The sequence below is a fragment of the Onychomys torridus genome, chromosome 18, assembly GCF_903995425.1.
Source record: "Onychomys torridus chromosome 18, mOncTor1.1, whole genome shotgun sequence".
Lineage (NCBI taxonomy): Eukaryota > Metazoa > Chordata > Mammalia > Rodentia > Cricetidae > Onychomys > Onychomys torridus.
The window spans coordinates 29,282,895-29,296,142 of record NC_050460.1 but is presented as its reverse complement, the minus strand read 5'-3'; the positions used below and the strand labels follow the sequence as shown (position 1 = coordinate 29,296,142).

At 45.0% G+C, this 13,248-nt stretch overlaps 1 protein-coding gene across 1 annotated transcript; it reads right to left on the bottom strand.

The window, feature by feature from the left end:
* Window positions 1-416: 416 nt before the first annotated feature.
* LOC118569378 (cryptic protein-like) lies at window positions 417-6,505 on the bottom strand. The gene is made up of 6 exons (XM_036167145.1): window positions 6,453-6,505; window positions 6,156-6,205; window positions 5,887-6,054; window positions 5,187-5,301; window positions 4,989-5,098; window positions 417-582 (listed from the first exon to the last, which is right to left on the bottom strand). The coding sequence occupies exons 1-6, from the start codon at window positions 6,503-6,505 to the stop codon at window positions 476-478; spliced, it is 603 nt and encodes a 200-aa protein (XP_036023038.1). The 3' UTR covers window positions 417-475.
* Window positions 6,506-13,248: the final 6,743 nt, after the last annotated feature.

Here is a 13,248-nt window from a genome sequence, read left to right as displayed (position 1 = left end):
TCAGGACACACTGTGCCTCTCCCATGGGCTCAGAGGTCAGTGGAGAGACTGACAATGAACACTGGGTGACAGGGAGCCTCAGCAGTGAGGCGTACAAGAGAGGGTCCCGGCTGTTCAGAGTGGCTGTTACCTGGGAGGGGCCACTTGTTTGGGGGTCTCATTCAGTCCTGTTCAGTGCATGCTCTGAAACCTTCAGAAAGGGACTCTGGGTTGAACATGCTGGGCTCCTATACTGAGGTTTGCCTCCATTGGAGACCTTGAAAAGAGGTTCAGCAAGCAAGGAGGGCTCACTTTTGAACATGTTTATTGCATAGCACAAGGATCCATCACACTTCAGCGATTCTGTTATTTACAACACATAACACTCCAGCAGACGCCCACTGCCCAGCTTTCCTGCTGGGATGCTGCGGTGCCATGTGCAATCAAGGGTGGCTCCTCGCAGCCCCAGGAGAGTCTGTCATTGCACTTAGGAGCCTCAGCCTTCGCCAGCCACACCATGAAGGAAGAGACCGAGCAGCAGAAGACTCAGAGCACTGCTTGCACCTGACCCTCTGGTCCCTGAAGAGAGGAAGCCTTTCAGGTCTGAAAAAGAACACAGAGAATACATAAAGCGCAGAGCTGCAGGTTCGGCTAAAGGACCATAGGGATGTCTGTACACATTCTCACTGAAGTCCTCCTCTGCCGGGCTCTGAGCCTGGCCCTTTTACGAGACCTGCCCCACGGTGTGTGTGTGTGTGTGTGTGTGTGTGTGTGTGTGTGTGTGTGTGTCGTACATACATATATATATATATATATATATATATATATATATATATATATAGTCACAATATTCAACCCTTGGTTAGCCTGGAACTCACTGTTTAGACCAGGCTGGCTTCTGGCTCACAGAGAACTTCCTGCCTCTGCCTCCTGAATGCCGAGACACAAGGTGTGTACCACCATGTCCAGCCATCTTCATTCTTCGGGACTGGATGACAGAGCTCTTGCCTAGCATGTGTCCAAAACAAACAGGTGAAAGGCTTGTTTTTCCTGCATCCAGAGACGTCTAAATTTTTGTGGAACCCTGAAAGCTGAAGGGAAATGCTGCCGTCGTTTTTACAGGCAAACAGACAGTCCTTCCTATAGCCTAACGCATTTAGCTCGTAAGTGGGAGAGGGAAGCCTATGAGAGTGTCATACGTGATTCTCGAACTGATGTAAAGCAGTTTGCAGCCACCTGCAAACAGATGGCCCAAACTCTGTCCAGATTAGTTCTTTGTGTCTTTGTCTATGTTCAAGCATGTATTCACGAGCATATACAAGGTATCTGCGTGCTTGTGGAGGTCAGAGGTCAACCTTGGTTGTCCTTCTTCAGGCACCTTCCAAATTTTTTTTTTCTCGAGACACTTGGACCTGGGGCTTGCAGATTAGGGTAAGTTGGTTAGCCAGAGAACCCCAAGGATTGCCTCATTAAAAAAAAAAAATCCTAAAACAAACAAAAATCCACACAAATGAACAAAAAATGTTGATGTTGGGGGGGGAGTGGTACACATCTTTAATCCTAGCTCTTAGGATGCAGAGGTAGGCGGGTTCCAGGCCAACCAGAGATATACAGTGATACTCTGTATGTCTCAAATAAGGAAAATGGGGAGGGAGGGCCAGGAGGAGGAGGAAGAGCAAGAGGAGGAGGAAGAAGGATAGCAATTGATGAAAATTTCTGATGTAGATCTAGGCCATACACAGGTAAAAGCACACAACTTCAGGTCAGGGTCAATCATACGGGGTCACCTTCTCTGAGAGAATGAAGGCCATAGAGGAAGATTCAGGCCCCTTAGGCAGCTGGATCCCCACACACAAACTACAAGTTCAAATATACAGGTTCAACAGGCTCCGTGAAATAACCTGGGGTCCCAGATTGGTCCTGTGACCACTGTGGTGTGCTTCTCAAGGAGATTCATTGATATTAGAAAGAAAAATTAAAACACCACTGTACATTTAGGTAAAAACTTTAAGTGTTTTATTAATATTTTATGCCTATTGAAAGTCTACTTTTCAGGGCTGGAGAGATGGCTCAGCAGTTAAGAACACTGGCTGCTCTTCCAGAGGACCTGAGTTCAATTCCCAGCCACCACACGGTGTGACCCACAACCATCTATAGTGGAATCTGATGCCCTCTTCTGGCATAAAGGTGTACATGCAGATATTGCACTCAAATACATAAAATAAATCTTAAAAAAAAAAAAAGAAAGAAAGAAAAGAAAAAGAAAACCTACATTTCTTATTCTGTGAACCCCCAATATTCTATGCCACACTATGGGAGAAAAAAATTCCGGTTACTAGCAAATGATTTATTACTGGCACCTGAGATCTTATTCTACATTTATCAAAAGGTCTGCTAGATTTTTGGACATGCTAGAGACCTTTGTTATGCCCATTACTTTTGGCATATGTGAAAAAGAAAGAAAAGAAATCAAGTTGACCACCGGCTACCTGTCAATGTGCCTTTATTGCTGAACAGACAACAGGACCAAGTTGTTTTTTGTTTGATTTTTGCTTTTGGGTTGTTGTTTTTTTATTTACTCTTGGAAGTTTTACAGACTTCTGTGACGAGGAAAACATGTCAGACTGTGAGAACCAGACTCTGATGGAAGCCCCTTGTTGTCAGCTGTCTTTATCCATTTATTTGTTGGCTGGTTTTGTTTTGTTTTGTTTTATTGTTGCCAGATGCGCTGTTTAAAGGAAAAACTGAGGGCTAGAAGGTGCTCAGTGGTTAGGAGTGCTCGCTGCTCTAGCAGAGGACCAGAGTTCAGTTCCCAGCACCCAAGTCTGGTGGCTGACAACAGCCTGTATGTAGCTCTGGTTCCTCAAGCCCTCTTCCAGCCTTCACGGACACCTGCACATATATGGCATGCGCACCAACACATATGTACACATAATAAATGAATGTAAACAGAAAACTGAAATTGTAGCAGCGTGGTCTGGGTCCATCTCATGTTCAGATTACCATACCAGCAGTCCCCCCGCCCCAACACACACACACACACACACACACACACACACACACACACACACACACACACGTTTGATGCTAGAGATTAAATCCAGGGTCTAGGACATTCTAAATACATATGCTATCACTGTGCTTCACAAGAGACAATTGATTTTTCTCCCTTGCATTCCTGCAGATGGAACTCAGGGCCCAGCTTATGCTAGTCAAGGGCTCCAGTGATGGGTCCCACCTGCAGCCCTTCATTAGTGTTGATGCTCATGAGCATTTATTCTTTCTTGATGGCTACTCTAGTGGGAAGGGCTTTACTAGCTCTAACCTCAGCTAGGTGGAAGCTTTTCATTCTTTCACTTGGAGGACCCAGTCAGAGCAAGGAGGCTTTTGGAGATCTTTTAGCCTGAGGGCTGCTGGGGAAAAGATAGAACTTTGTAGGATGGTATCTATTTTCGAGCCTTCCTATCCCATCCATAGATAGCATATCAAAGTATTATAATTATCTCAAAAGTGGTTTTTCATGTTCACATGATATCTCATGAAGGCATCTCAAAATTTTTTTCTTATGTTTCTTTGGGGTTACATGGCCACTTTTCAACACTTTAAATAATGTGATCACACATGAAAACATTCTTTTCATATTGAGAATTATTCTTATGGGAAAAGGCGCATGGGTGACTCTTGTGGTCTGTTAGCTACCAGGGAGAGGTTTCATCCTTGAGTTTATTTTCCTCAAATAGAGAGGCCATAGATTATGAAGGATACCTACTTCATAAACTGTGGTAGAATCCAATGAGATAAGTGGTTGGAGCACACTGACTAAGAATACAGTCAGCACAACCACGGGGGTGGCCCTCCTTAAGCCCCATGACCACCAGTCAGCTTGAGAGCTTGAACAAGATATTCTGTTTCTGTCATCCACCATTTACAATTGGCCCTGCAGCAGGATCAGTGGATCAAATGAGCCCTGGAGGAGGATCTTACTACTTTGTCCAACTTTTGATGAATGTAAACATTTTCAGAAGCCCTAGTCACTGGAGTTCAGGACTGCCTGGAGAAAGGCAGAAAACGGCTCGGGTGTTTCATTTCATGCAGTGTTCCTTGGACACAGTGGGCAGCCAAACCACCCAGGAGTGACAGAGGAAGAGTGGGACATGGGGCTGAAGGGTAAACCTTTGCTGACTTGTCTGCCATGGGGAATACAAGCCAGCTCCTGTTAAAAGAAGTCTCTGTGAGTTCGAGGCCAACCTTGGCTACCAAGTGAGCTCCAGAAAAGGCACAAGGCTACACAGAGAAACCCTGTCTCAGGAAGAAGAAGAAGAAGAAGAAGAAGAAGAAGAAGAAGAAGAAGAAGAAGAAGAAGAAGAAGAAGAAGAAGAAGAAGAAGAAGAAGGGAAGGAAGGCCGGGCGGTGGAGGCTCACACCTTTAATCCCAGCACTTGGGAGGCATTGGCAAGCGGATCTCTGTGAGTTCGAGACCAGCCTGGGCTACAGAGCTAGTCCAGGACAGGCTCCAAAGCCACAGAGAAACCCTATCTCGGAGGGAAAAAAAAAAAAAAAAAAAAGAAGAAGAAGAAGAAGAAGGAAGGCTGTGTGGCACTGGACATCAGGTGTCTGTGTGCCACCCCTCCCTTCCTGCTCAGTGAAGTCCTTGTGTCCCCATTGTGATCCGCGGAGCTAGCTGGGCTCCCAGTTAACTCTGCTCTGCATCTTGCAACTCCTGGAACCCCAACGCTCTGAGATACTGCTTGCAAATCACTGTAGACCCAGCAATCCCCACAAGGAAAATGGAAATGACGATAAATTCACTGCAGATTCACAACGGTTGGAACTGTTGAGGGACACGGATCTAATTTGCTCTAATTTCTGACTCCTGGACCAAGCAGATGACCTATGGACTGGTGTGCCATCCACTACCAACAAAGACACAAATGTGTGAGGTCGACGTGTGTGTGTGTGTGTGTGTGTGTGTGTGTGTGTGTGTGTGTGTGTTGGGAGAGTGCTCTTACCACAGTGACCGAATGCTTGGCGTGGGAGGCAGTACAGGGCTGAGAAGATGCACCTGCAGAGGCGGCAGCTGTGGAGGGTCCAAGCTCCATGCTCCAGGGCGCCACAATCTCTGCAGAGGCCGGGACAGGTCAGCGTCGCATCAGTGTACCCCTCTCCCCCAGGCCGGTCCCCGCCCAGCCCACTTACGCTCCACCCACCTGCGCCTCTGGTCGTGCTCGCAGTAGCGGCCGGTGAAGTGCGCAGGGCACACGCAGAAGCTGCCCAGAACGCAGGTGCCTCCGTTGTGGCAGCAGCGGGATCCAGGGACCACACCTGCAGGATGACCTGGGTCAGCAGCCCTAGTGGCCTCTGGAGCTCCCCTAGTCCCCTCCCGCAGAGGGCAGGGCGCCACAGCCTGGGAGGGGACCGTGCCTGCTGAGTGTGTTTGCTAGGTAAACCTCACTCTTTAGCTGAAGGCTGAAAAACAAGCCAGCAGGAATGTGGGCGGGGTCCGGGACAGCCCTTGACACCCTCCAAGTTGCTGCTTTTCACTCTCCTTTCCACTGCTAAAGATAGCCAGTGACTTTGTGGACAGTGATTAACCACAGGCCTCCCAGGCAGGACCACCCATGGGTGAGACGACGCTAGCGCCACCTGGAGCCCCTGGGCTTGCTGGAGTTGCCCGAATGCTAGGGAGGAGCCCGTTGCCTTAGCGACAGAGGAAAGCTGCTCGGTTTGCCAAAGAAACCGTGAAACTTCAGAATAAACGCATCCCTAAAATTTCCTTTTTATCGTTTTTAAAACTTGAAGGTGAAAAGATGCTCCCTGCGGTGTCTCCTTTGGCCCATGGTTTATCCCGTTTGCTTTTCCCGGTACTCAGGACCCCACTGCACGGGACGGCACAGAATTAAGACTTACTCTCTCCCAAAGTCCTGGAGTCGGGAGGGGACTCCCGTGGGCGCCACCCCTGCCGGCTGCCATTCTCTCTGCTGGAATTACTCAGGGTCCGGTCCGGTGTCGCCCCTGGGAGCTTTGGAGACAGGGTATTGCTAACTTCTCTGGCGCTGCCTGGTTCTCTCTGATAGGCTTTGAAGAATAACAAAGTCAGAGACTAATAATGACGGGGAAACGGGGATTTTGTGACTTAGGACTGAAACTCAGAAGAAGAAGAAAAAAAAGTTACTTACTGTTTCCCTGATCGATGAGCAGTAACACCACAGTCGTCAAGAACAGAGGCCTGGGATGTTTAAAGGAAATTGTTGAAGTTTCAAGCATACAGTCGGTATAAGCACAATTCACACGTCAGTCAGTATATAAAATATATATAACAGTTATAATTTAACAAAAATTACAAGCGTTGTAATCACTGTAGCACTTGTAGATTTTGAAGATACAATTAGTTAGAAAGGTTTTCAGATGAAAAATGCCTGAGAATGTTAACCCCCTAGCCTGCTTTCTAGTACCTGGGTAACTTCTGTCCTTACCTGGCTTGGTGCCTTTTCCAACTGACACCTAGGGTTGATGAGTCCCCTGTCATCTGTGCTTGGGAATCAGCAGCCTCAGGAGTTGAAACTCAATGTCCTTCCTCCAGGCTTTAGCGTCGCTGTAGCAGGTCACAGGATGCACAAACTTGCACAACAGAGATGTCCCTGCCCTCTGCCTAGACCAGAAGATGACAGGGCTGGAGGAAGATCTGTGAGGGTAGATGCTGAAGCCCTCAGCCCGGGGCTGCTATGCCATCCAGGCTTGAAGGGCTGTCCCTTAGAGAGAGTCCTGCTGCAGAGGGCGTGGGGGTGGGGCCAGGCTGCCTGCCTCCCCAGTGCCATTTACAGCTATGACAACAGCAGGGTGGCCAATCCCTGATGAAAACCAGTGGGGACCAGACAACAGGCCTCCTTAACCTCACTAGAAAAAAACCAAGAAATTGAAAAGGTTGAAATCCCAACATGAACCCAAGGGCTTTCCAGGACATAGGACACTGAGACTGTTGGACAGTCCCTGTACTGGGAGATTTGGAAGGGCTCAGCTGGAGAGGAGGGCTGGTCAGTGGGACATAGCAGCTGAGGAGTGCTCCCATATGTCCTGGAAGCTGAACAGGAGGGCAAAGCGGGGCTCTGCAGGCTCTGCCTCCTCCTCTGCCTCCACACATGGAGCCTCCTCTGCCCTCTGCTGTGCACAGCACTCTCTGGGGGAGACAGTGTTCTTCCCTGATGTTACAGGTGAGGAAGCTGAACCTTGAGTGGTTAAGCCCTTGGACAAGTAGATCACTGAGAAAAAGACCATGGAGACATTAGGATGAACCCACAGCCCATCTGTGCATGATCCCTTTTGTCTGAGCAGAGATGCTGCAGGCTGCAGCCGGAATCACCAGAGTGGATGACCTGGGACTGCTGCTCCTCAGGTTTTCTATCTGCTAAGATAGGACCTGAGCCCTATCCTTATCATAAAAGAGGACACTTTGCAAAAGACGTAGAAAATTCTCCTGTGACTTTAATGTGGAAACTCATTTCTTAAAAATAGTGTTTCCTCCACATTTGCAATAGTGTTCAGCACTGACTTCACCCATTTTTCCTTTAAATGTGAGCTTCATCAAACAGGCTGTTCCCCAGGAAGGAATTGGTGAGCCTCCTTAGCCTGTGACCTCCCAGTGCAGGGCTCTGTGAGCTTCCAGGAGCAGACAGGGACTGGCAAACACAGTGGGCAAAACCCACAGAGAGGATGGGGCCTCAGGACTTCAGGGAAACACAAATTTCACCTTTAAATGTAATGTTTATTACTGGTGAAGAACACAGTTCAGTTGCTTGTACAAAACAAGGACATTTTATTGTTTCAAATCAATACAAACTTCCACATGAAGAAAACCATCCATACACTAAGGAAGTGAGGGTATTTCTTTGCAAGAAATGCAAAGAAAATTTCAAAATGGTTCATTGTCCTGAGTTCTGAATCCCAGCACTCAAGAGGAATAGGCAGGCAGCTCTGTGAGTTTAAAGCTAGCCTGGTCTACAGAGGGAGTTCCAGAACAGCCAGGGCTACATAGAGAATCCCTATCTCAACAAACAAACAAACAAACACAAACAAATAAAATTGTTCACTGTGCAGAGTGTCATGGGAACTCCCAGATAATACTCGGGGAGTCAGGAGCCATCTCAAATCTAATCTCTCCTCCACACTATTTCTTCTTTTTTTTTCCCTTTCTTTCTTTTTTTTTTTTGGAGCTGAGGATCGAACCCGGGGCCTTGCGCTTGCCAGGCAAGTGCTCTACCACTGAGCTAAATCTCCAACCCCTCATTTCTTTTACTAAAAGTTTTATAAATATATTTCAGTGCATACATGAGAGCTGGGGAATTGATCCAGTGAATTCAGACTCACTATGGAAGTGTGAGCCTGGCCAATCCTATTGCCTCCTGGGCTGAGTTTTCATGGAGTTACAAAAAGCAGTTCGCAGACACTGTGGCACCCACAGGTCTGCCTTTCTGTTGTTTCCTGTGGCTGTTTGCTTGGTAGGCAGGAACTGTATCACCTGAGCCAATGTCCAGCTGCTCAGAGGAGGTGTGGAAGACCCACACTGTATTGATGGAAACTAGATGAAGGAAGGAAATGCCTCACCTGGCAGACAGGAGTGAGAGACAAGGAGCAGCATGAGAGGTCCCACCTCCAGTGTTTGCTTGGGGTCCAGGGCCTGAGCAGCATCAGAGGGAGGCCTGGGTGACAGACTGCTGATAAACTTTCTCACTGTCCTGTCACTTGCTCTGCAGCAGGCCTCTGTGGTCCAGGCTCAGCCATTTAGTCCCCATCAAAGGAGTTTGGCATGTCACCTCAGACAGAGCTGCTGAATGTCTGCCACCAAGACAGAGAGCCAGCAGGCAGAATGGCTGACTGGGAGAGGAGGAGAGGCCTTGTCTCTTGTTATCAGTTGTAAAGAGATAAGGCTGGAGCCACCAATCCTGCCTCCTGGGGGGATTCTAACTCACAGTGTGTGGGAACTGGGACCTCCCTGGCCCAGGACAGGATGGCTTGCTGTCCTCTGCCCTCCTCTCAGCACCTAAAACTATCCCTGAGGAAATGACCTGATACAGAGTAGGTGTGAAGGGTTCTCTGAGCGTGGAAAACTTGTAATAAATATAACCAAGGAACTGAAAGACTTATACAATGGAAACTTTAGGACGTAGGAAACAAGTATTTGAAGAAGACACTAGAAGATGGAATGACGTCCAACTCTCATGGACTGGTAGGATTAATGCTGTGACAATGGTTATCCTACAAAAGCAGTCTACAGATTTAATACACTCCCTCTCCAACTCCCAATGTGATTCTCACAGAATTGGAAAAAAAAAATTCATATAGAAACTTTTGCACAGGGTGACAGACAGATCTGGTCTCAGTCTTCTCCCTCTAGCTGTCCAATTTCCCCAGTAGATTTGTTAGAGAGGATGTCTTTTTAGCGATCTCTCTCTTTTATATATATATATATAAAAGAGAGAGATCAGGTGGCCTTAGCTATATTACTCTCTTGGTCCTTTGTTATTCTATTGATGTAGATGTCTTTTTTGTGTGTCAGTAGCGTATTGTCCTTGTTACTATATTTCTATAATATAAGTTGAAATGCAGTATGTTGCTACCTCCAGCTTTGGTTTTGGTTTGGTTTTTGCTCCAGACTTCTTTGGCTAGCTGAGGTCTTTTGTGCTTCCATAAGAATTTCAAGATTGTTTTTCTATTTTTGTGAAGAATGACATTGAGTTTTGATAGTGATTATATTGACCCTATTGATTGATTTTGGTAGTCCATCCATTTTCAGGACATTAATGCTTCCAATCTATGAGCCTGAGAAGTCTTTCCATATTCTAGCATTTTGTTACGTTTCATTCTTCATTCTCTTACTTAGTTTTATTCAAACACACTTTATGGTTTTTAGGTAACTGTGAATAAGAACGTTTCCTTAATTTCTTTCTCAGCTCTCTGTTCTTGGTAAACAGACAGCTATTTACACTTATGTTAATATAAGAGATTAATTAATTACAGTTGCTATGAAAATATGTTAATAGTTTAATTTCATGTTGCCTCTCTGCTGACAGTGTTGATCCATGCTAAGAGATTTCTGGTGAAGTCCTTAGTGAACAATATCATCCTCAATTGAGGTCTCTGACTTCTTTGCTTATATGTGACCCTTTTAAAGTCTTCTCTTGACATAGTGCTCCAGCAAAGACTCAAGTGCTGTACAGAACAGGAGCAGAGAGAGTAGATGTTCTGATCTTACTTGAGACTTTGGTGGAATTTCTCCATTGACTGCAACGCTAGGCACAGGCCTGTCATATATACCTTTTGCTGTGTTGAGATATGTTCCTTCTCTCCTAGTTTCTTCTTATCATTTGTTCTAAGTCAATGTTAGACTTTGTCACAATCCCATGACCTACTTCCTTCAGAAGAGGATCCACCCTACAGATTCCATAACCTTCCCAAATGGTGCCACCATCCGTCAAGCACAGGAGTCCATGGGAGGGGGTGAATTTCATTCCAAACCTCAACAGGTTCTTCCTTAATGAATTGAGCTAATTTGAATTACTGAAATTTGTTTGACAAGAAATCTAGGTTGTAATTTGTATAACAATTAAGTTAGTAAGTGTATCATCTTAGTGTCCCTGAAGGAGAATTCTAGGTGACTCATCTTATAAACTTATAATTTGTACAAGAATGCACTTTGACTCACTGTAATTGTTTTCCTGTGTTATTTTATGTCTAAAAAAGTAGGGGCAAGAGTTAATCATTCTGGAAGTTCTAAAACTAACAGGTTATTGAGCCTATTGGTAGGCATATCATTTTTTTATTAACTTATTGCATGCTAAAATTGCTGAACAAAGACAGCTAGAACTAAGTGACATTGAGGGTACTATTAAAACCTAATAGAGTAGAAGCTTCATATATATATGAAAATGACATAAATGAAATCACCAAATAATAGGGAGACAGAGCTCCAGTGGCCATCTTTTGTCACCAAATGAAGTATCCAATACTGTGATTGGGTTACATGTAATAGAGTTATTATTGGCCCAAGGGTCCCATGGGAACCCCCAAGGAACCTAGGCTGCTGCCAAGACTATAGTTTGCTCCCCACCAATGGACGGCAAGACCCCATTACTGAAAACAACACCTATACAACTCACTGAACACGGAGAAGGCACTCTGTATGCTACCAAAAGAGACACCAGCCCAGACACAAACCCTTTGATCCGCACTGGCATCCTACCTACTAGATATGCTGCTGCAGCGGTGGCACAAAGCTCATGGGAGTAACCAACTGTGTGAGTCCCTGTTCTATGGCTGTGAAGAGACACCATGACCAAGGTGACTCTCTCAGGAGAAAGTATTTAATGGGGGCCTTGCTTACCGCTTCAGAGGTTTAGTCCTTTATCATCACGGCAGAAAGTACTGCAGCAGGCAGGCAGGCAGGTGCTGGAGCAGTGGCTGAGATCTCCATTCTGATTCAGAGGCAGAGAGACTCTGGGTCTGGCATGGGCTTTTGAAACCTCAAAGCCCACCTCAGTGATTCACTTCCTCCCTTAAAGTCATACCTTCTAACCCGCTAATCTTTTCCAACAGTTCCATTCCCCGGTGGCTAAGAATTCAAATACACGAGCCTATGGGTGCCATTATTATTCAAGCCACCACACCAATCAATATCTGAGACTTTATGTCTGTCAGATTTAACAAAAATGTAAATATTGAAATACAAGGTTTGTGCTTCCTAGTAGAATAGTTTGGATATAGTGCTTCTAACTATTAATTTAAAACTTTGTTTCAAAAATTAATCTTGCTATGGACTCACAAGAGAGATTATAAAATTATTTGAAATCAAGATTTGAAAACAGATAATCTTGCTGGGCAATGGTTGTGAACGCCATTAATCCCAGCACTCTGGAGGCAGAGGCAGGTGTATCTCTGAGTTCAAGGCCAACCTGGTTTACAGAGCAAGTTCCAGGACAACCAGGGGTACACAGAGAAACCTGTCTCAAAAAAGAACATAAACAAAACAAAAAAACCAGATAATCTTAATTTACCATATAGTCAGGACTTAACTGTTCAATCAGTTATATAGTGTTGAAAAGTCTGATCGATCTATACTGATCCCAACCTTGAGTATGGAAACTGTATAAGCCCATTACAGTGGTTGGAGTCTGCTGAATATGATTTATAAAGCAGTAAAATGCTTTAAGTACAATATGAAGACACATCCGATTCTCAAAATACTTTAGAAAGAATAGCATTTCACATACTTTACTAAAAGTATATTGTTTACATAAAACAGCATTTATTTGGCCATAAGCCAAGTTTTGCTGAATTATAAAATTTATATTGTATACATAGATTTGAAAAACAATTTTCTTCTAAAACAGGGGCCAGTAAGATGGTTCTCCAGGAAGTCACTTGCTACCAAGATTGACGCCCTGCATCCAATCTCTACAGTCCATGTGCTGGAAGGAGGGAACTTACCCTCCCACAAGGTGACCTCTGACCTCCACACATGACGCTCCCATAAAACAAATAAACAGTTTCCAAAATGTAAATATGGCCAAGAGTAGTGGCTCAAGCCTTTTGTTTGTTTGTTTTTGTTTTTGTTTTGTTTCCCTTTTTGTCCTGGAACTCACTCTGTAGACCAGGCTGGCCTCAAACTCAGAGATCCACTTGTGTGCCTCCTGAGTGCTGAGATTAAAGGTGTGTGCCACCACCAAGGTGGCTCGTGCCCTTAATCCCAGCATTCTGGAGGCAGCAGCTGACAGACCTCTATAAATTTCAGACCAGCTTGGTTCCCATAACGAGTTTCAGGTAAGCCAGGACTACATAGTGAGACTCTGTCTCTAAATAAACAAATAAACTAACAGACAAATCAATAAATATTTCTTTTTTAAATAATCAAGGCTAACCAAAAAAAAAGAGGACAGAAAAATGTTTTGTGTTAATCAAAACACCTCTAACTAATGTACATCAAAATCCTTTTCTTACATTATTGCTGTGTGTTTCTTTTCCAAGAATAGACATATATGCAATTGATAAACATGAGATTTTTATCAAGGCCGCAATAGACATAAAATGTGTAATAAAAATCTTTTTGTCAATTCCTTTTCCGTAATGGAACTAGAAGAGAGCCAACAGCGATATCCAGAAGCTGAGCAAGCTCATTCTGCGTGTGGTAAAGTGGGGGACCTAGGCCATCAAAGAAGAGACCTAACTAACATCTTGACTTTGAAGGATGATTAAGTTGTTAACATAGGTTTTGTTAAATGC

What these genes read in the sequence shown, in the direction of transcription:
- LOC118569378 (XM_036167145.1), bottom strand. Translation starts at nt 6,505, where the DNA reads ATGACAGGGGACTCATCAACCCTAGGTGTCAGTTGGAAAAGGCACCAA. An exon ending in TGGAAAAGGCACCAAGCCAG is followed by an intron (nt 6,206 to 6,452) that starts GTAAGGACAGAA and finishes TAAACATCCCAG; the next exon opens with GCCTCTGTTCTTGACGACTG. An exon ending in GAGCACGACCAGAGGCGCAG is followed by an intron (nt 5,099 to 5,186) that starts GTGGGTGGAGCG and finishes CGGCCTCTGCAG; the next exon opens with AGATTGTGGCGCCCTGGAGC.